The sequence below is a fragment of the Choloepus didactylus genome, chromosome 22 (genome assembly GCF_015220235.1).
Source record: "Choloepus didactylus isolate mChoDid1 chromosome 22, mChoDid1.pri, whole genome shotgun sequence".
In the NCBI taxonomy this organism is placed as follows: domain Eukaryota; kingdom Metazoa; phylum Chordata; class Mammalia; order Pilosa; family Megalonychidae; genus Choloepus; species Choloepus didactylus.
In genome coordinates this window covers 40690842-40713274 of record NC_051328.1, presented here as the reverse complement: position 1 = coordinate 40713274, position 22433 = coordinate 40690842, and the positions used below count along the sequence as shown (strand labels likewise).

Here is a 22433-nt window from a genome sequence, read left to right as displayed (position 1 = left end):
CGCCCGGCCGCGCTGGAGGTCAACGAGCCGAAGGTTGGGAGCGCGGGGGGCGTCGTAAAAAGCCGCGCTACGCAGGAGGCTTTCCGGCAGGCGGTGGAGAGACCGCTTTCCGGCGGCGCCCGGAGAGAAGCGCCAGCAGATCTCAGGTGGTAGCTGGTGTCTGAGGAGCCGAACCCCAGAGCGGGGCTGAAACTGTAGCGGGTTCCGCCAGCCGGAGGGCCGCACCAGGGAGTCGCCGCCGTCTCGTCTTCTTTCTCCGCTGAGGTGCCGCGCGGCCGGGCAGCGCATCCAGGCCTAAAGCGCGCGCCCAGGGCCCTCCCGGGCTCAGCATGCCCGGGGTGAAGCTGACCACCCAGGCCTACTGCAAGATGGTGCTGCATGGAGCCAAGTACCCCCACTGCGCCGTCAACGGACTCCTGGTGGCCGAGAAGCAGAAGCCGCGCAAGGAGCACCTGCCTCTGGGCGGCCCGGGCGCCCACCACACCCTTTTCGTGGACTGTATCCCCCTTTTCCACGGCACCCTGGCCCTCGCCCCCATGCTGGAGGTGGCCCTCACCCTGGTAAGCACCGGACAGGCGCCTGGCCCTGGCCGCCCCTCGGGCTCAGCAGGGGAGAAGGTCGGCTTTGCGGTCCATTTCCAAACAGGCCCGGCTGGAAGCTCCCGGTTGTCCAGAAGGAAAGTAAGAGCCGCATTCTAAGGAGGCTGTGAAGATGAGCGGGAGCGCTTGGGTCTTTGCCCGGCATGTAAAAAGCTCAGTAAAAGGTATCCTCTACCAGAGGGGAGCACCAGTGGTCCCAGTAATAGCGACCTTGACCGTCATGGATGTTTTTAGAGTCGCTTTAGGCGACGAGTAATACGTTAGCTTTCTCAGATCAATGGCTTTCACAGAAACCAGCCATCTGAACCGAGTTTGTTCTGGGGGGCTTGAGCTGGGGAAGTGTAGAGGTGTTGGAACTTAAACGCTAGAGTGACGCTCTTCCCCACCTTCACAGGGACCGTTCCTTTGTGACATGGGTCAAACGCTGTGGTTCTCTTGCTGCAGTGCTTGGGAAGCCAAGAGCCCAGATGTTTAGAAAGGCAGCCCTGACATCAAAGGCACTGCTCTTCTTGAGTGGGCTCTGGTGTTGGGTCGCCTGTCCCCATGGTGGTTAGTGACTTTCTAGAGTGCTTCTCTGGGTTTAAAAGCTGAAGAACTATTGCAAAATTAGGAGTAGACCTATCTTCCATCCAACACAGTGCTTTTGTGTTTCTGTTTGCAATGACTGCTTTATGCAGTACAATGGGAAAAAGATTTAGCATACAGATAAACTAACTGGCAGTTGAATTTTAGGCAGTGTTTGGAGTTATATGTATTTTGACCAATGAAGAAAAAATACCATCTGTAAATTCCATTGAGTTGTTAAAATCTTAGGGAGAAATGAACTGGTGCCTCAGACCTGCAAACCTGAGCTAAGGTTCTTTTTATCTTTCCTTTAAGTATAAACTGTCATGCTAAAGAAATATTAGTTAAGTTGTGCAAGAAGTAGTTAAATTTTTGAAGGGGTGGATAGAAAATCCTTTCTCCATGCTGCCCACCAAGTAAAATGCATCCATTTCATAATTTTCCTAATTATGACACCCTTGTAAATTTTTGGTAAGCATTAAGTACCTTGGGACAAAAAGTCGTGGCCGAAGGCTACTAGGCACAACTTTGAATGCTTGTTAAAGTGAGTCATTGTGTGACTTTTGTTTTCTCTTGTACTCCGTTTCTTAGAATTATATGTAGGTAAAGGATTCAAAGTTAAAAATATGCTTACCTGTCTTGGGCAAGTCTTGTTTCCTTACTTCAGTGTTCTTCAAGTCAAATCCAGAAAGTTTCTTCATGTCATTTCTGGGAAAATAAGTAGATGGCGTTTATAAAAGTCACCATTTTAGCTCCTGAAGAAATGTGCCTTAGGTACCAAGACACCTCTGGTGTGTGCGTGTATCTGTTTTATTGAATGCCTTTTCAATCAGCTGTCTTAATGGTTCTCTTACAGGGAAATTTCAGAGTGATTGGATATGTGAAATGGATTGACTGGCAGGAAACCAGATTTACCATTTATTACATGGGATTATTCAGCTCTCCAGTATATGTTTTTTGAGTACCTGCTTTGTGCTAGGCCTGTGCTGGGGAGGGATATGGCTGCAGATTAAGCACAGTACCTGCACTTGAACTTGCAGCAAGCAGACAAGAATAATATCAAGAAATAAGTGCCATATAGGGAGTTAAGTAGAAAGTGGTGAGGGATTGGAGAAAAGTAAGCTACCAAGGCAGTGGGTAATTGAGAAGAAAGCTTCCCAGAGAAAGAGGCCTGTGAGGAGTGGCCCAGGTGGGGTTGAGGGGAGAACATTCAAGGCAGAGGGATCATCATGTACATGCAATAGCCAGGAGAAAATGGGGGAGCAGGGACCTGAGGAGACGGAGCTATAGTGAAGAGTGTTATGGGGCAGAGAGTAGAGAGAGGTGAGCAGTGTGCAGATTGCAGAGGACCTTGCAGATCTGGTGAAGGGGTTTGGGTACCATCCAGAAGACAGAGGGAAGCCATGGTGGAGTGTTGCATGAACAGATTTGTGTCTTCAAGTGACTGCTCCAGCCTGCAGCATGGAGGATGCTGGAGATGTTCCGAACAAAATAAGTGGCAAGGAAATGAAAGCCAAGGCAGGGTGGTAGTCTACACTGAGTGCAGTGCAGTTATGGAGAAAGGGACAGGTCAGAGAGAGCCAGGAGTGAGAATCCACAGGACCTGGTGACTAGTTGTAAGTGGACGTAGGGAAAAGGAAGTGAGGGTGACACCTTGGTTTCTGGCATATGTATCAGGAGAACAGTGGTGCCCTTCATTGAGGGAACCAGGGCAGAAAAACAGGTTTGGAGGAACGGTGATTACTTCAGTTTGGGACATGTTGAGTTGGGAAAGTTCAAATGAAACAGTCCTACTGTTGGAACTTGAATATGTGGGTTGGGAGTTCAGAAGATGGATAGGCTAGAGGTGTAGGTTGTGAGCCAGTAGCTTCTCAGTAACTTCTGAAGCCAGGAGAGGGGGCAGCATCACCCCAGGACAGTGTGGAGTGAGAAGCGGCTGCAGACACAAGCCTGAGGAGTTCTGAGTTTTATGGGGTGGTGGAAGAAAAGGGGTCAGCAAGGGAACTAGGGAGCAGCCGGAGGGGTAGGAGGAAAATCCATTATCTGTGGGGTTACTGAACAGAACACAAACAAGATCTAAAGTTCTATCAGAAATATTTAAGAATAACTTAAAGACAAACTTAACTTAGAAGTATCAAATATTACTGATTCTTCTCATTTACAGAGTTAAAGCACTATGTTCCTAAATAGGGGACATGAATATTATACTTGAGAGAGTTAACTATACTAACTGCATCTTGAGTCATCTTTACATGAATTTTCCCCAGTACACGTTATCTTCATGGCCAGTTCACCTCCTATGCTGGTCCCAAGGAACAGAACTGCCTTCCAAACCACTTCCCTAGGATGGAAGATCCCCAGAGGGGACCTTAACTCTCAGAGCCAGGGCACCACCCCACTGCCCCCAGCTTGCTGAGGAGTGAAAGGACCACTGCATCAGGCCCATTCTAATCTCCCACCTCCTGCCCCTGTTATACTCCCCTCTCCAGTCTCTCAATTTCTAGCACTTCCTCCACACATGCCCTTCAGCGTTTGGGAGTCTCCTGTCCATCAAACCTAGGTCCAAACTAGATTGCCCTGAATAACTTCTTTTCAATAGTAAAAAGAATAACTTCTTTTCAATAGTAAAAACAAACAACTAAACTACGTTTCTTGCTAAACAGTGGTTGTTCATACTGGCTTTAATTATATTCACCCAACCTTTGAGTCATAGCCTCAGCAGTTGACAAATATGAAGAAGATACTGGTCAAGTACAAATTAAAAACTTTCAAGGGAAAGTTAAAGGGAAAATTTACAATTTGAGTCCATCCAAAAGTTTTCTATTAAAATTAAGCTATTTATTTATATTATTCAGCTTTTGACTTAGGGGCTTTATAACTTTAAGGCCATCTCAGTGTGGTTAATCTCCAGAATTCATAATCGAACCACAATTTTTCAGTGTATCGGCTATGGAAGTTGTAATTTTGATAAAGCATCTAATCCATGCAACTGTATAAATGAGGCCTTATCCTCATGACCCTTTTATATTCAGGTTTCATATTCTAATTAGTTTTGTTAAGTGGCAAGTGACCAGATACGCAGTCCATCAAAGGACACTATTAGATTCCTTTGAAAGGTTTTTGGTTATAATTCTCCATTTTAAAAATGCTTAGATTTCTGTGTGCTTTTTACTTTTTTAACATATACCGATTATCTTATTTATCCTTACAACCCTTTGACATAGGCAATAGAGGAATTATTTCTAATAGCAGAGACCCATAAAATGTTAGTAGCAAAGTTAGCATGAACCCACTGTTCTTCTAAGCCCTTTTTGTCCTTTTCCCCTCCTGTTGATTTCCTGGTACAGTGGAGCAGCTTTCTATTGCATTCTGCACTTTCTTGCTTGTTGGCCAATTCACCATGATTTTGGTGCAGAATTCTTTCTGCTCTGCCTCCATGTGAGCCTTCTCTGTGCTCATTTACATGGACCCCTGTCCTCTGATTCTCTCCTGCTTCCTGCCGTTTGTTTCTCTCTAGAATATACATGTGCCAGTCTGAGAAAGGAGTCTTCTTCCTTTCACTTCTTCCCCCTGAACTTCGCCTTCCTTCCCGATCTCCATTTTCCTCCAAAATTCTTCTTTCCTAGATCCAGCTTCTTTCTGTTCCATCAAAAAATTCAGCATCTGACTTAAGGAGGGAGCTTTTTTTTTCCAAGGTCTGCTTGTTTTTACCATCAGGGAAGCTCAACAACTCTCAGCCTGGTGATATGTGGCAGGCCTAGATGTGGTACCCTCTTCAGGATGGCTTTCCTGTAAGTTCCCTTCCTTGCCTATTTTATGGTTATTAAGTAGTCACATGAGAGAGATGATATGCTTTGAAAATTATAAAGTGCCACACACATGCAAAATGTTACAAATTGCCTGAAAGACGCTACTTTCTCTTAAGTAGAGTGGATTGGGCCCAGTGCCTTTAATGGTACTTCTGCATGTCTAGAACAAGCCAAACGGGACATTGAACAGAAGGTGGCTGGCTTATGCCAAGGTGAAAGTGTCCTTTCCCTCCAAAAAGTAAAATAAACTGCAGAAGTAAATGCAGAATTTTGGAAGGTGTCTGTATTCAGCATCAGGGTTCACAGTTTTTTCCTGAACTTTTATTTTGATTTTGATTTTTCATAAGCAGCATGATAGGGTAGAAGGACATCATAGCAGCAAGGCAAGAAAATGGAAGTGGGTTCACTCAGAGCTGGAGTCAAACAGCTTTTCAGTTCTTTTGCCTTATCATGCCTCTTTTGGGAGGGAACACGTTGCTTTACTGTGGAGGCTGCCACTTGGATCCACTGTGGCGCTTCATCAGAGAGCCGCTGGGATACTGCAGGATTATGAAGCCTCTCTAGCCCATTCCCCTGCCTGCCTACATCTCCCCACCACCACTACCCATCCAACACTTCTCCCTCCTTCCCCACACCAGCTTTTGCTCTCTACTCTAAGTCACTCTCACCTAATGTCTATTTCTGTTTTCTAGAATATTAAAGAAAACTCTTCCCCCATTGTTGAAACTTCCATAGCCTTGCTCTTTGAGCTCTGATGGCTGTTGGATCATCCTCAGTCAGGTCTTCATTCCTCATTTTCACGTTCTCTATTCCTCAGTTGTGAATGCCCCTGTAAAGCTGAGGACACACTGTACGTATGCGCCATAGGCGCCCATATGGTTAACTAGGCTGTGGATGTTTGGTTTCAGAAATGTATAAAAAGCCAGATCTTATGTGGCCTGGTTCACTCTAGGAGCCTCTTCAAGAAGTTTTACTAGAAGTTTGATATCATGACATTTTTTTTCTACTTGAATTTGGTGGAATTTGGTTATAGTTTTTCTTATAGGAATTTGTCTCTCTTTGGGCAAAATGTAAATTGAGGTATGTGTTATGTTTATTACCACAACAGATTTGTTATGAGAATCATCCTTCTCATCACATGCTTTCTTTGATCTTGTGTGTTACTACCCTCTCTAGATAGGGAGAGTAGGTACAAAGTGGCACCTAATGTATTTGCTGGCAGCGAGTCCGGAACTAGTGGTTTCAGCCCAGGAAAGGGGTCTCAGAGGCAGCTTAGATGGCTTCCTAAAGACTATTGTGGGGATCATCAGGGCATCATCAGTAGCAAAATAATTTCTCTTATCCTTTTATTAAACATAGTATAGCTGCATAGACCAGACAATGGCCTCCACCTCAAAGGTGTCTCATGTCCCAATCCCTGGGACCTGTGAACATGGTACCTTACATAACAAACGGGACTTAGTGGGGGTGATTAAATTAAGGATATTGAGATGAAGAGATTATCCTGGATGATCCAGTTGAACCTGGTGTAATATCAAGGATCCTTATAAGGGAGGCAGGAGGGTCAGTTAGAAGAGGAGATGGGACGACAGAAGCAGAGGTCGGAAGATGTAGGGGGCTCGAGCAAAGGAACATGGGTGCCTCTAGAAGCTGAAGAAGGCAAGGAATGGGTTTTCCCCTTGAGCCTTCAGAAGGAATGCATCCCTCATAACGCAGTGTAGACTTCTGGGCTTTAAGATGATACGTTTGTGTTGTTTTAAACCACTAAATTGATAGTGATTTGTTGCGGCAACAGTCAGAAACTAACACAGTAGCCAGACTTGGAATGCCATCCCTAGTTCTGACCTCTGGATATAAGGTCAACTCTCACTGGAGAGCTGGGAGAGGGTTGCTGCATTAGCTTCCTGGGGCTGCTGTAACGAATTACCACAAACCAAGTGACTTAAAACAATAGGAACTTATTCTCTCGCAGTTCTGGAGGCCAGAAATTCCAGGTCAAAGTGTCAGCAGGGCCATGCTTCTCCAGTGGTCCTAGTGAGGCTCCCCCTTGCCTCTTCCAGCTTCTGGTGGTTTCCAGCAATCCTTGGTGTCTCTTGGTTTGTAGTTGTGTCACTCCAATCTGCCTCTGTCATCACGTGGCCTTCTTCCTATGTGTTTTCTCCCATCTCTGTGTGTCTCCTCCTCTTCTTAAAAAGACATCAATGCAGTATGACCTCATCTTAACTAATTACATCTGCAAAGACACTCTTTCCAAATAAGGTCACATTCTGAGGTACTGAAGGATAGATCTTCAGCCTATGTTTTTGGACCATACAGTTCAACCTCTAACAGCCACCAAGGTGTACATGGAGATGAGAGTCAATTCAAGTCAGGACAAATTCAAGAGACCTGTCATTCATTGGAAATGTAAAGGCTGAGAAGGCTATGCTAAAAGATAGGCTAATCGTATGGAAGTGAGTGGGGCCAGATACCCAGATTTTAGAGCTAGGCTATGCCTTTTGATAGTACATAGAGATGAGTTTAGAAAAAATGAAAGAAATTGCTACTCTGAGCAGCAATAGAAAATTTCTAGAACATATTCCCTTAAGAGGTGTGAAAGAAACAAAACATAAATAGGTTTGGAGTAATTTGCAGCAAAGTTGGGGCAATAGAGAGCCATTACAAACATTTTGGGTACATAACCCTAATCTTTTGGGTGGATGGCCAGAGTATCCATTTGGTTCATCGAGTCCTGGTTTTGACTTGACATGGTAATTCATAAGCTCTTAGGAAGCCAGAATTATTATTTAATCCTCATGGGGGCCAGGGAACCTTGGGCTGTAGCTATCTCATCACATCTGCTTTTAGTCCTAAAGGAGACTTCCAAGGTGAGAAAACCCAACTGGCATTCAAGAAAAAGAGCAGTCCTTGTGGATCACACCCCCGTTATCTAGTGTATGGATGAATGGAGGAATGGGGATAAAAACTAAAGGACAAATGGGGTGGGATGGGGGGATGATTTGGGTGTTCTTTTTTCACTTTTATTTTTTATTCTTGTTCTGGTTCTTTCTGATGTAAGGAAAATGTTCAGAGATAGATTGTGGTGATGAACGCATAACTATGTTATCATACTGTGGACAGTGGATTGTATACCATGGATGATTGTATGGTGTGTGAATGTATTTCAATAAAACTGAATTTAATTAAAAATAAAAAAGAAAAGAAAAAGAGCAAAAGGGTTGTATTAAAAAAAAAAAAAGGCTGTATGTATTTTCTTTAAATCACTTAATTCACTGCAGAAAAACAAGGTATCAATTTTGTTTCCTCTTCTGCAGCCTGAGAATAGAATTTATTGTGATATATTAAAATTCCATTAAGGCAAAACAGTTAGGATGACCATTTGTTGTTTTTAATAATGGCATTAGACCTGCAGGAAGCTAAATCTGATGAGAGGAGAGGAGTGGCATTATAAAGCGAACAAAAAACTTAGACTGTGGCTGTGTCCCCATTTAAAAGCCTACTGTAGGGACTTGGCTCTGTGTATGTGTGCACACACCCATGTGCATGCACCCCTGCCTGCACCTGCCCGCTGTGTGCCTGTTTACCCACATCCCAGCATGAGGGTTCGTTCATGATATGTTGCTAAGAATCCTGACATACAGTAGAAGACTTGATTTTGAGAGAGACTTAAATTCCCTTTCCTGGCTGTGCACACTTATAACCTCTTGGGCTTTAGTTTGCTTATCTATGAAGGAATTGATTTAAATGGTCTTAAGGATTTTTCAAACCCCAGAACACCACAGTTCTTTATATTGTAGGAGAAGGTGTATAAATATTGTCTTCTCCCCCGACCTCCCACAGCAGTGTGCACATTCAGTGCTTGTTGACATCGGGCCTTCTCCTGGGCTGGAGAAGGAGGTCGACCTCTTCCTCCTGTGCAGCCCGGTTCCTGGCGGTCACAGTGTCCTCCTCGTTAGGAGGAGGCCAGTCTCAGTGAGGGTCGGGCGCCTGTTTGATTTGATGTGTTGTTTGTTTCATTTTTGTATCCTTTCTTCTGGTGAGTGGGATGCAAGGATTCTATCATCTCTTGTCCCAGTATTTGGGGGGGAGAGGGACCTCCTTTGTTTATTAAGACTTGATATTTAAGGGAAAATCATTCATCTTTTCTTCCCAATTTTTGTTCCTCTTTCAGATTGATTCATGGTGCAAAGATAATAGCTATGTGATTGCTGGTTATTATCAAGCTAATGAACGTGTAAAGGATGCCAGGTATGTCCATGCAAAAACCACTCTGGTCTGAAAGGATGACTCATCATGTGACAGATGGGGGTGTTCTCTGATGTGCAATCTCTGAGAACAGAGCTTCCCCCCGCCCCCATGCCCCATGCCTGTTTATACTATTTGAGGGGGACCTATGGGGTGGATTGTTCCAAAAACAGAAATTCTAAACATTTATATTTAGCTTTGGGATTCTGTTTTGTATCTTCTTTATTTTACTGGAAGGGAATTCGTATAATGAAAGCAACAGTCAAGGGCCTCTGGTTTCTGCTTCCCTCAGTTCTGCCTTGCTTCCCATTACCAAGCTAGGAATGTTGTAGAGCAGAGCTTTAAGAAAAAGTGCTACTCTCTTTGGGCATAAATAAAATGACTTTAGGTGTGGGGTTTTTAGGTCTGATACTCTGGTGAAAACCTGATGTTTGCTGCTTCTTTTGTATTGGCTCCTGGTTTCTTTTATCCAGATGTTTCCCCCACTGTAGTTTTCACTAATGAGCAAAGCTGAGAACTTTGCTTTATTTCTGTATCAGTCGTGGTCCCAGCAAAAAACAGATGGTGCACTCAAGTTAGGATAATTTGAGGAGGGTTTAATACATGGGCTATTTACAGAGGTATGGGCAGTATGTTAGAGATCTCACAAGAGGGTAGCACAGTGATCCAAAGCTGGGAACAGAAGAGCTGTGACCATCCCCAGGTCTTGAAGGGACAGGGGAGGAAAGAGTTGGGTGGAGAAGGCCACCTGGAGAGGAGCAGTGACCTTTGTCCAAAGAGATGGCCAGCCTGACATGACCTGAGCTTCCTCTCCCTCCCTTGGGTTTCTCCAGGGGATTTCCTTTGGCTGAACCCAATCAAGCCAGAGGGGCAGATGGAAAATATCCTGTACCACACATAAAGGGAAGCAGACACCGGCATCCCCTGACAGGACTCCTCGTGTTGCCTGATGGAGGAAACTGACTCATTTCCAGGGAGTTAGAGGATGCAGTGAGGTTTTTCAAACCAATATTGCCTCCCATAGTTACAGACACTTGTCCGACATAGGGGAGGAATTGAGCTCAGTAACATTTTTGGAAATAATACAATAAACTGGTGACCAGGTATTGTTATCACTGATGGGGCATGAATGCACATCAGCAACACAAGCACTCTTAGCCTTGGAGGACTGGTTGTAGTCATGAATTCTGAGGGAGACAAGAGAACCAGAGAGAGACGTTGGGATCAAAAATGATTCCTTTCACATCTACAAGGAAACCCTGAACTGGACATACTAGACAAAGACTTTTTTAAAAATGGTCCTAAATATGCTCAAAGAACTAAAGGAAAATGTGGACAAAGAACTAAAGGAAGTCAGGAAAATGATAGGTGAATACAAAGAGTATCAATAGAGATATGGAAATTATAAAAAAAAAAAACCAAAAAACAGAGCTGAAGACCACCATAACAGAAATTTAAATTTTCCTAGAAGGGATTGGAGCTTGCAGAAGAAAGGATCAGTGAACTTGAAGAAAAGACAAACTAATATCATTCATCCTGAGGAGCAGAAAGAAGAAAATGAAGAGAAATAAACAGAGCCAGAGGAAACCAGTAGGCCGCAGTCAAGCATACCTGTATATGCATTGTTGCATCACTGAAGGGGAAGAAAGAAAGGAGCAGCAAGAATATTCAAAGAAATAATGGCTGAAATCTTCCCAAATTTAATGGAAAACATGAATATACATATCCAAGATGTTCAGTGAACTCTAAACAGGATAAATCCAAGTAGACCCACACCATGCCATGTTATAATGAAACTGTTGAATGCCAGAGATAAAGAGAGAATTCTGAAAACTGCAAGAGAGAAGCAACAAATCACGTACAAGGGAGCTTCAATAAGATGAAGAGCCAGTTTCTCATTGAAAACAATGGGAGCAAGAAGGCAGTGGGAAGACATTTAAAATGTTCAAAACAAAAAACTGCCAACCAAGAATTCTTTATTTGACAAAACTGTCTCAAAAATGAGAGCAAGATTAAGACATTCCCAGATAAATAAAAATTGAGGTGGTTGATTAACAGTAGACCCATTCTACAAGGGATGCTGAAGAGTGTTCTGCTGGTTGAAAGGAAAGGACAGTAGTTGCAAGAAGAAATGAAGATCTCTGGTGAGGGTAATGATATGGGTAAATATAAATTCCAGTATTGTTGTATTCTTGGTTTCTAATTCCACTTTTTACTTCTTAGAGGATCTAAAAGGCAAGTGCATAAAATAATGTATCAGTGATTTTAGACTCATAATGTATAAACATGTAATTTGTGACAAGAGCAATATAGAGGTGGGAGGACAGAGGAGTGTAGGGACATAGTTTGTGTGTGCTGTTGAAGTTAAGGTGTCATCAAAGCAAATTATATTGTTATAGAATTACGATGTTAAATTTAAGCCCCACGATAACTACAAAGAAAATATCAATATGCAAGCTCATAGAGACAGAAATTACAGTACAGGTTGCCATAGGCAGGGGGCAGGGGGAATGGGAAGTTAATGCATAATGAGTGTAGGGTTTCTGTTGGGGAAATAGGAAAGTTTTAGTAATGGAAGGTGGTGAGGGTACCTCGATATTGTGTATGTGATTAATCCCATTGAATGGTATGCTTGGAAGTGGTTGAGATGGGAAAGTTTATGTTGTATATATATTCCCACAATTTAAAAAAAAAGAACAACAACTAAAGAGACAATGACAAATACAATGCATGATCTTGGAAGAGATCTAGCAAGGGAGGAGAAAAAACTCAAAGGTGCATTATTTGGATATATGTGAGAAAATGGACTATAGACTAAGTTTTAAATCAGTGTTAAATTGCTTGATCTTGGTAATTGCATTTACATAAGTGTGCTGGTTTGTATATATTATGTCTCCCAGAAAAAGCCATATTCTTTAATGCAGTCTTGTGGGGGCAAACATATTAGTGTTGATCAAGTTGGAACCTTTGGGTTAGATTGTTTCCATGGAGATGTGACCCACCCAACTGTAAGTGATAACTTTGATTAGATAATTTCTGTGGAGGCATGGCCCTGCTCATTCAGCATGGGCCTTGATTAGTTTACTAGAGCCATATGTAAGAACTCAGACAGAAGGAGCTTGCTGCAGCTGAGACATATTTTGAAGCTGACACTGACATTTTGGAGAACACCATTTTGAAACGCAACCTGGGAGCAAGCCGACACCAGGCACGTGCTTTCCAAGCTAGCAGAGGTTTTCCAGATGCCAATAGCCTTTCTCCAGTGAAGGTACCCGACTGTTGACGTCTTACCTTGGACACTTTATGGCCTTAAGACTGTAACTGTGTAACCAAATAACCCCCCTTTATAAAAGCCAATCCATTTCTAGTGTTTTGCAAAACAGAGCCTTAGCAAACCGGAACAATAAGTGAATATCCTTGTTCTTAGGAAATGTACTTGGTGGTATTAAGTGTACAAGGAGCATAATGTATACAACCTACACTGAAATGTTCATAAAATGAATGAATGGATGGATGGATGGATGGATGGTTGGAAGGAAAGAAGGAAGGATGGAAGGAAATGGCAGATGTGGCAAAATGTTAAAATTAGTGGATCTGGCTGTTGGATATAAGCGTGGGTAGGGGTATGTTAGAATTCTCTGTATAGAGTTTGTATTGTTTTTGTAATTTAGAGTTAAAAAGAAAATGGTTCCTGTTAAAAACTGCTGTGGACAGCACCGAGTGCGTAGAAGCTCCAAGCACTTGCTTTGCTTTTTCCCCTCTCTCTCTCCTTTCTCTGAGTCTATGAATGGCACTTTTTTCCCCTCCTCCTATAGGTCTCTTACTAACCTCACTCCTACTGGACCTTCTTTCTGTCTGATTCCAGCTGCCTTCTGTGTATTGAGGTCTCTCCAGAGCCCACATTTCCAGTTGGAGCAAGAGCCTGTTTGTGGCTCCTGTGTGCAACTTTGTCAGTTATATCCAAAGGATTGATTCTGTATGGAACGCCTGCCGTGGGCCCAGCTCTATTCTGAGCTGAGAGGGAGAGACACAGCTAGAACCTGGGCCCTCAGCTTGCTGAGTTTAATTGGAAAGACATTGCAAACAAACCTGTTGTAGGACAGTGTGACCATGCCATGAGGGTGCTGAGGAAGGCTGGGACAGCTGGAGGACAGTGTAACCATGCCGTGAGGGTGTGAGGAAGGCTGGGACAGTCGGAGGCAAGGAAGCCCTCAGGGAGGGATGTCATTTGTACCAGCCCTCAAGAAGGGGTAGGGTTTTGTTCAGTACAGATGTGGAGACCAGAAGGTAAGTGCTTTCCAGGCAGAAGGAGACAGCATGACAAGGGCAGAAACATGCACAAGGTACATGAAGGGAAATGGCAAGGAATGAGACTGGAAAGCTGGGTTGGGGCCACAACCCAGAGGCTCTTGAATGCCCTGAAGAAGTTTGAACTTTATTTTTTGACTTGGGGAGTCACTATTGAAAGGAGGATTTCTTGAACTGAGCAGTGCTCTCATCTGCTCTTGCAACGGAGAGGACACCAAGCAAGAGGCAGTGACATCAGGTGGTCAGGTTAGTTTAGACCCTGCTTTCCTTGACTCCTCCTCCTGCCTGCCAGTCCATGCTCTATCTGTCCCCCCCCCCCCCCAATGGTTCTGCACTGGCTCTCATCCTCTCCCTTTTCTGCACAAGCTTTATGTGGCTTGGGGTCCTCTTGATCTTCTTGCCTCTGTTCTAACCACATTCCAGTGCATCCTAGAATTAGCTTGCTCAGACATCATTTCATGCTCCTCATACCTTCTTCCAGAATTCCCCTGTTCCTCTACAGGTCAGTCTATTATCTCTCCATTTGGGGGGCGGTGTGTGTGTGTGTGTGTGTGCGTTTCCCCATCAGTGCTGATTTTTTAAGCATGTACTGAATAGCCTCTTGTAGAGGGGATCAAAACATTAGCCAGGGGTTGGGGGGAGGGAGCCCAGTAATCCTTTAGGTCCCTTTTAGCCCCAAGAGTCGCTATGTTGCTTTGGTATTTAATCTACCCCGCCAGGCTGCGGGCGCTGGGTTAGTAAGCCTCTAGCAGCTCCCTCTGCACCTGGCTCTGGGCTTCATTTGCGTCATCCTCCTTAATCCTCAACCATGCTCAGTGGAGGGACTCCAGGAAGGAGCTTCACAGAGGTCTCACAGCTTGGAAACTTCATTCTTAAATATTATTTGCTTCTACCCGGAAAACCTTCCTTTCCCTCTTTGCAAAAAACTTTGCTCTTGTTTTAGAAATATCGAATTAACATTGTCTCACGACCTAAGGCCTGGGCTCAATGCTAGGCTTTGGCTTCAGTCCTGGGTGTCTTGCTGATTTAGCGCCTCTGGCCTCTGTGGGCTTTAAGTGGAAGTGAGAGCACCTGCCTCCCGGGGTGTTGCCCCGAGGGTTGAGAGGTGGGAAGGGAATAAAGTAGCCTCTCAGCACTGTGCTTGGTTCAAAGGAGGGGTGCTGTTGCTGTTCATAGGCCTGTGAGTCCTTTTTTCAAAAAGGGTCATCCGGCCAATGTTTTAATTTTATAAAGATATTGGAGGTGTTTATAAGTGTTTTACTCATTTCCTAAACTCGTGGTTATGTCACACTTTATTATATGATTTCATAATTGCTAGTGTTTTAATTCATAATTAGCATTTCATATGGGTGTATTTCAGAACCCGACACAGTACCCTAGCCTGAGGTAGATGCTCAGTAAATAGCTTTCAGATACAAGTGTAAGGTGTAAATCACCTGCTAAACGCCCTCTGTTGTGTGCTGATCAGGAAGGAGAAAAGTGGTCTCTACCTTCAAGGCACCCTTCAGGGAAACGGGATACAGGCTAGTAGAAGCACGGTACCAATTGGAATGTCATCATGTAACAGTCTTACTGCAGGAATGAGATCACTCAGTATTTGAGACTAAGTGCATAAGACAATGAAAAAAATTGAAACAAAATTAGCAGTTCTTTCAAATATGTTGAGAAGTCTTTACCTATAGCATTTTGTAAAATAATAAATTTTAAATTTGAGTTCTTAGACATCAAAATGGTTGTTTTTTTTCCTTGTTTTTCAAGTTTATTTTAAAATTTCCAACATTTCTATACTCACCAAGCAAAACTCTTTTCTCCCTTTCCCCAACCCACAGTAACCTCTAAACTACTTTCTATGAATTTGCTATGTCTAGTTATTTCATATAAATGAAATCAGAGTATTTGTCCTTATGTGCCTTGTGTATTTCACTCACCATGTTTTCAAGGTTCGTCCACGTTGCAGCTTGGATCAGTACTTCATTCTCTCTTATGGCTGAATAATATTCCATTGTGTGCATGTGTCACATTTTGTTTATCCAGTCATGTGTTAATGGACACTTGGGTTTTTTGGAACTTTTGGCTATTGTGAATAATGCTGCTATCAACATTGGCATACAAGTATCTGAGTCACTGTTACACCTAGAAGTGGAATTGTCAGGTCATGTGTCTTTCTATATATTTAGCTTTTTAAGGAACCACCATAGTGGCCGCACCATGTTCCATTCCCTTTGTTTTTATTTTCAATGAAAGTTTCTTAACCACCTTCCCAATAAAAGTCACCAACTAGTATGATAGTCATATGGGTTAAGAACAATAGCTTTGAAGAGAAGAGAAAAACAGTTGAGAAATCAACAAAACAAAAAGTTGGCTCTTTGAAAAAACAATAAAATTGACCTATCATGAGCCAGACTGACAAAGAAAAAACACAATAAATACTTAAAATCAGAAATGAAAATGGTGCTATTTCTACTGATCTTAAAGAACTAAAAAGGATTATAAGAAAATTCTATGAACAATTACATGCCAACAAATTCGATATTCTAGACAAAATAGAAAAGTTCCTAGGAATACCCAAGTTACCTAAATTGAATCAATAAGAAATAGAAAACCTCAGCAAAGCTGTAACAAGAGCAAAGGTTGAATCAATAATCAATCAAAATTCCACCAAAGGTAAATCCAGGACAGATGTCTTCACCGGTGAATTCTACCTATCATTTGAAGAAGAATTAACACCAGTCCTTCTCAAACTCCCCTAAAGAATTCAGAAAGAGGGAATGCACCCCAATTTGTTCTGTGTGGCCAGCATTACCCTGATACCAGTCCTGATAAAGACATCACAAGAAGAGGAAAATACAGACCAATTTCCATTAAGAATACAGAGGCAAAAATCTTTAACATAATGCTAGCAAACTGAATCCAACAGCATATTAAAAAGATTATTTGTTATGAACAACTTGGGTTTATCCAAGGAATTCAAGGGTAGCAACATTCAAAAAGCAATCAGTGTACAATACAAACCACTTAAAGGGAATGAGTGGGGAGCAAAAAAACATGATTATTTCAATAGCTGCAGAAAAGGCGTTTGACAAAAATCAGCTCACTTTCCTGTTTAAAAAAAATTCAGAGAACTAGGAATAGAGAAAACTTTCTCAGCCTCATAAAGACCTTTATAAAAACCCACAGCTAACATCATACCAACGGTGAACTTAAAGCCTTCCCCTTAAGTTCAGGGACATGACAAGGATGCCCACTGTCACCATTGCTACTAGAAGTTCTAGCCAGATCAATTAGACAAGAAAAAGAAAAGATACTCAAATTGAAAAGGAGGAAGTAAAACTATCTCTATTTTGCTAGGCGTGATTTTATATATAGAAAATCCAAAAGAATCCACAAGAAAATCATTAAAGCTAATAAATAATTTCAGCAAAGTGGCAGGGTACAAGATCAATACATAAAAATCAGTTTGTCTCTACATTAACAATGAGCAATCCGAAGAAGAAATTAAGAAAATTCTTTACAATAGCATCTAAAAATAATGAAATGTCTGGGAATAAATTTAACCAAGAATATAAAAGATTTGCACACTGAAAACTACAAAACACTGCTGAAAGAAATTAAAGAAGACCTAAATATATATATGGCAAGACATCCCTGGTTCATGGATTGGAAAATTTAATATTGTTAAGATGTCACTATCACCCAAAGAGATTTATAAATGCAGTGCAATTCTTATCAAAATTCCAGCAGCCTTTTATAGACACAGAAAAGCTGATCCTCAAATTCATATGGAACCACAAGGGGCACCAAATCACCAAAACAACTTTGTAAAAGAAAACAAAGTTCCCATTTTCAAATTGGGAAGCTGCATTAATCAAAACAGTGTGGTTGGGCATAAGCAGACACATAGACCAATGGAACAGAATTGAAAGTCCAAAAATGGACCTACACATCTATGATTAAATTGATTTCCAACAAGGGTGAGAAGTACATGTAATGTAGAAAGAATACTCTCTTCAATAAGTGGTGCTAGGAAAACTGGATAGCCACATACAAAAGAATGAAATTAGATCCTACCTTACCCCATACCCAAAAATTAACTCAAAATGGTTGAGGCCTAAATATAAGAGCTAAAACTATGAAACACTTAGAAGATAACATAGGGGCAAACCTTCATGACCTGGAATTCAGTAATGGATTCTTAGATATGACACCAAAAGCACAAGCAACAAGAGAAACAATAGATAAGTTTGACTTCAGCAAAATTAAAAACTTTTGTACATCAAAGGACATCAGGAAAGTGAAAAGACAAACCATAGAATGGGAGAAAATAGTTGCAAACCATATATCAGATAAAGCTTTAATATTTTGAATATATAAAGAACTTTTACAACACAAACAATAAGACAAACAACTCAATTTAAAAATGGGCAAAGGACTTGAATAGACATTTTTCCAATGAAGATAAACAAATGATCAATAAATATATGAAAAACGAAAAACTCAACATCATTAGCCATTAGGGAAATCAAAACCATGATGATCTGGGCAGGAGGAATAGCAAAAACACAAACAAAACCCACGAGTTATTACTTCATATCCCCACAGATGACTTATTTTTTTAGAAAGTGAAAATAAGTGTTGGGGAGGATGCAGATGCCAGGAAAATTGAGACTCTAGTACATTGTTGGTAAGACTAAAATGTTACAGCCTCTGTGGAAAGCAATATCGTGGTTCTGCAAAAAGTTAAATTTAGAATTAGCAAATGACTGGCGATTCCACTTCTAGTTATAGAAAAGAAAGTAAAAACAAGGTCTCAAACAGTTACTAGTACACCAGTGTTTATAGCAGCATTGTTCACAATAGCCAAAAGGTCAAACCAACCCAAGTGTCCATCAACAAATGATTGGATAAATAAAGTGTGGTACATACACTCAATGGAATATTATTCAGCTATAAGAAATAATGAAGTACTGATTCATGCTGCAACATGGAAAAACCTTGAAAACTTGCTCAGTGAAATAAGCAAGTCACATAAGGACAAATATTGTGGGTTGTCACTTACAGGATAGATGTCTTAACAAGTCCACAGAGACAGAAAGTTTATTAGAGGGAGGAAAAAGGAGTGTATGTTTGGTGGATGTGGAATATGTATAAATAAAATTAATAAAAATAAACTAAAACAAATTAATTGCAAAAAAAGATGGACTGATGGACAGAAAAAGGAATGGATACATGGATGGATATATGATAAAGTAAATACAGTAAAATGTTAATTGTAGATCTTGGTGGTAGTTACATGGGTATTCATTCTACAAATCTTTCAGCTTTGCTGTATGTTTGAATATTTTCAAAACAAAATCTTGGGAGGGAGAAAAAGAATAGTTCTGTAACATGTTTTCCTGGCAAGAGGCTCTATCTTTTGCCTTTTGAGTCCCTAGAACATGACACGGGTGTGTTCTTAGCGCATGTTGACTTCTTTTCCCTTTGCCTCTGACGTGGGAGTCAGGGTGACGGTCAGGGCGAGTGAGTGATGTGTCTTGCTAAGTCAGGCTGACGTGCTAGCTCGGGAGTGATAAGCAGGGCATCTTTCCCTGACACCTCTGTCCTGCTCCTTGCCATTTGTGGAGACCTCACATGTGCTATCACCTCGTAAACATTGGAAAGTGCTCCCTACTCTTCAGGAGCTTCCACTGGTGACCTGGGGGACAGGAGTCCTTGGGCTCCTTTCTTTTTTAAACCTTTTTTTTTTTTCACTATCTCATTTTAATTAACACAATACTGCAGATTTATAATCAGCATGTCATTATAAATTCTCAGTTTTGAAGATGCAAGTAGATAGGATAGATAAAATTCTTTTCATAAAACATTACTTTTTTAATGTAGTCACAAGGGAATATTGTGACTGTATATCATGTTTCATAAAATACACTCACAACAATGTATTTTTTATGGCCATAAAACAAAAAAAGTAAGACTCAGTTCCTGTCCCCAAAAAGCTGAGAATCTGTTGTGGAGGCAAAAAAAAAATTCACAAAAAGAAAACTGCTCAGAGTTTAGAGAAGGAAAAAATGAACCTCAGTTGGGGTGGTGTGGCAAGGTTCTTGGAGAGGATGACATTTTTTTCTGGGCATAAAAAGATGGGTAGAAATTCAGTAAGCAGAGACTGGCTTGGAAGGGTGCTCCAGAGAGATGGATGAGTGTGAGTGAAGGGTTAAGGTGTGTTAAGAAGAAGACAGACGGTTTTACTGAAATTAAAGACACATGAAGCCTTACTCCTGTGTGGGCAAGGTAGCTAATCTACAAGAAGAAAGACCTGGATCTGAGGATGGCAGGCTTTGTCCCCTGGGCAGTGATGGGCAGGGTAGACACCTGTGTGGCCAGCAGCGGGGCCACCAATGGAGGTTTCCTTTTAGGAAAATTAGTCTAAGGAGAGATTTCAGGATACCCCAGATAGGAAGCATTTCTAGAAACCCATGTCTGTGGTGGTACTATGAACAAAACTGGACACGGGGAGTGAATGAGACAAAGGCGGGAAAAGTCTGCATCACCTGTGAGTGAAGTGGGCAAGGTAACTCCAGGTCACTGGAAATGGGCGCATCTGCCTGGACTCAAGTGGGTTTTTAGCTGGGGGCCTCTAAGGAGTGGCAGTTGGGAGCATGACCGTCAGGCAGTCATTGGTGGGCTTCTCGGGCATGGGCTCCACAGAGGTAAGGGAATGGAAGCCTAGAATGCACCAAGTGCTGGTGAGGAAATGGAGGAAGACAGTTAACTTAGTAAAAATGTTGAAGAAATTTGGTTGAAAGGGAGCAGAAAAGTTGGACAGTGGCTAGAGGGAACTGGATGTTCCTCATTGCCCTCACAGTGTTCCATGTTCTCTGCATGAGTCGCCACTGAGAGCTTGTTGGCTTTTCTCTGTTGGCTTTTTATTATTTCTGGTTCATTTTTGGTGGTGTTCATTGTGCCTTGGGTAGGCAATGTTAAATGGCATTTACTAGAACTAACTGGATTTTCTTTTGTAGTCCTAACCAGGTTGCTGAAAAGGTGGCTTCCAGAATCGCCGAAGGCTTCAGTGACACTGCGCTCATCATGGTGAGTTGCTCGTCATTGCCTTTAGCGGGTTTTTCTGCCTACAGGGTAGCTATTAAACATTCTCTTGCTAACATAGAATTTTGTTTTATAAACAGTCTTCCTTTCTGTGGATACTTTAGCTAATTTATCTTCTTTAGACTCTTGCCCCTTTTGCAGTATTTTCCCAACTACAAACCTTGTTGAACCAAAGACTGTGGCTTGAGTACCACTGTGGTCACAACTCAGGGATATCCAAAAGGGGATTCTTTTGAATACAGTGGTCTTCAAGGTGAGGTCTCCAATCAGCAGCATCAGCACCACTTGGGAATTCATTAGAAATGCAAATTTTTGGGCCCCTACCCCAGACCTTTTGAATGAGAACTGCAGGGGATTGTGTTGCACCTGCAAGTGTGAGAACCATTGAATGAGAACAGCCAACATAGCCTCTAGGGAAGGAAGGAAGGGCTTGAGATAGACGAATTACATCATCTCATTTCAGACTGATGTCGAACAGGATAGAAGTAATGTTTTGGAGTACCACTTTTGTGGGGGGTGGGAAAAAAACATTAATACCACATACTTAATATTTGTCCTGCCATGGCACACGGTTTCCTTTAGCCGGCCACCTTTGTTGCCATGCTGCTTGGCACATGTACAGTATCAGCATGTCACAAGCAGGGTTTCCACTGTGTGCTGCTGTCCTGAGAGCAAAGATGTGGGTGCCTGAGGGCTTCTGGAAAGGTGCCAGCTGTTGCCTCAGGAGGCTTGCTTTTTGGTTGGCTGGCTGTTCACTCTTGTGTCCTTTGCCTTTGCTCAGGTAGACAACACTAAGTTTACAATGGATTGCCTGGTACCTACGATCCACGTGTACGAACACCATGAAAACAAATGGCGGTGCAAAGACCCACATCAGTAAGTGCCGGCCAGCGTCACATGGTGCTCATGTGCTCTGAGGGGGGCCTGTGCTGTAGTATATGCTGGGATACTTTTAAGTTACTGTATTCTCCAGAGGCATTTACTGGCCTTTCGAATCATGTGTGTTCCTCAGCTCCTCCGGGGGCCCTGGCCTTGGAGCCTCCTGAGCAGTATTGAGAAAGTACGTTATTACTACGTGCAGAGCTCACCACCCCTGATCCCCAGTGGCCTCTCTCCAAGCCAAACCACTCTTCCTGTCTTTCGGTTTGGTTTGGTATGTACTCAGAAAGCATAAGTCATCTGCCTTCAGCCTTTCCACAGTTGCATTTGAAGGGGCATCTTTCATATCTTAACCGTGGTTTACATTCTTTGTGTAGATTGCATGTGGCTGGTTTTTCCTGCTTAATCTATTGAAAAGCCATATAGTTTCATTATTAAAAGATTAATGTTTCCATATTTGGCCTCATAGTGATTACTGTGAAGACTGGCCAGAAGCCCAGCGGATCTCGGCATCGCTCCTGGACAGCCGGTCCTACGAGACCCTTGTGGATTTCGATAACCACCTGGATGACATTCGGAATGACTGGACCAATCCAGAGATCAATAAAGCTGTTCTCCACCTGTGCTAGGGAGGGATTTCACGGACTGGTCTCTGGGCGTTTCCACTACCCTGAAGAAGAAAACCTATTTTTAAATGTAAATCTCATACCCTGTGTGGAAAGCTGACAGATTTAGGAAGTGTCATGTGTCTTGAAAGAGGGCAGAATGTCTAATCAGTCATCTTTTTAATGTCAAGTCTCTAGAAGAGGTACAACCTATTCAGTCTGACTGTCTCTGTGGATTCTTTCCCAGTTGTTTGTTGCTATAATCTTCCAAATCAAAGCTATTTCTGCTTGTCCAAGATTGTTCCTATTAAACAGTTTTAACTAAC

At 42.3% G+C, this 22433-nt stretch overlaps 1 protein-coding gene across 2 annotated transcripts; it reads left to right on the top strand.

Annotated features, from left to right (window-relative positions):
* The first annotated feature begins 74 nt into the window (after positions 1-74).
* EMC8 (ER membrane protein complex subunit 8) lies at positions 75-22433 on the top strand. 2 transcript variants are annotated; one of them, XM_037815627.1, is made up of 5 exons: positions 75-560; positions 9144-9220; positions 20539-20608; positions 21409-21499; positions 21972-22433. In XM_037815627.1, the coding sequence occupies exons 1-5, from the start codon at positions 330-332 to the stop codon at positions 22226-22228; spliced, it is 726 nt and encodes a 241-aa protein (XP_037671555.1). In that variant the 5' UTR covers positions 75-329; the 3' UTR covers positions 22229-22433. The 2 variants fall into 2 exon arrangements, with proteins under 2 accessions (XP_037671555.1, XP_037671556.1); XM_037815628.1 differs by having other exon boundaries at positions 77-560; positions 21405-21499.

Coding starts and splice junctions, on each gene's coding strand:
- EMC8 (XM_037815627.1), top strand. CDS start 330: ATGCCCGGGGTGAAGCTGACCACCCAGGCCTACTGCAAGATGGTGCTG. Junction 561..9,143: donor TGGAGGTGGCCCTCACCCTG/GTAAGCACCGGA, acceptor TTCCTCTTTCAG/ATTGATTCATGGTGCAAAGA. Junction 9,221..20,538: donor GAACGTGTAAAGGATGCCAG/GTATGTCCATGC, acceptor TTTCTTTTGTAG/TCCTAACCAGGTTGCTGAAA.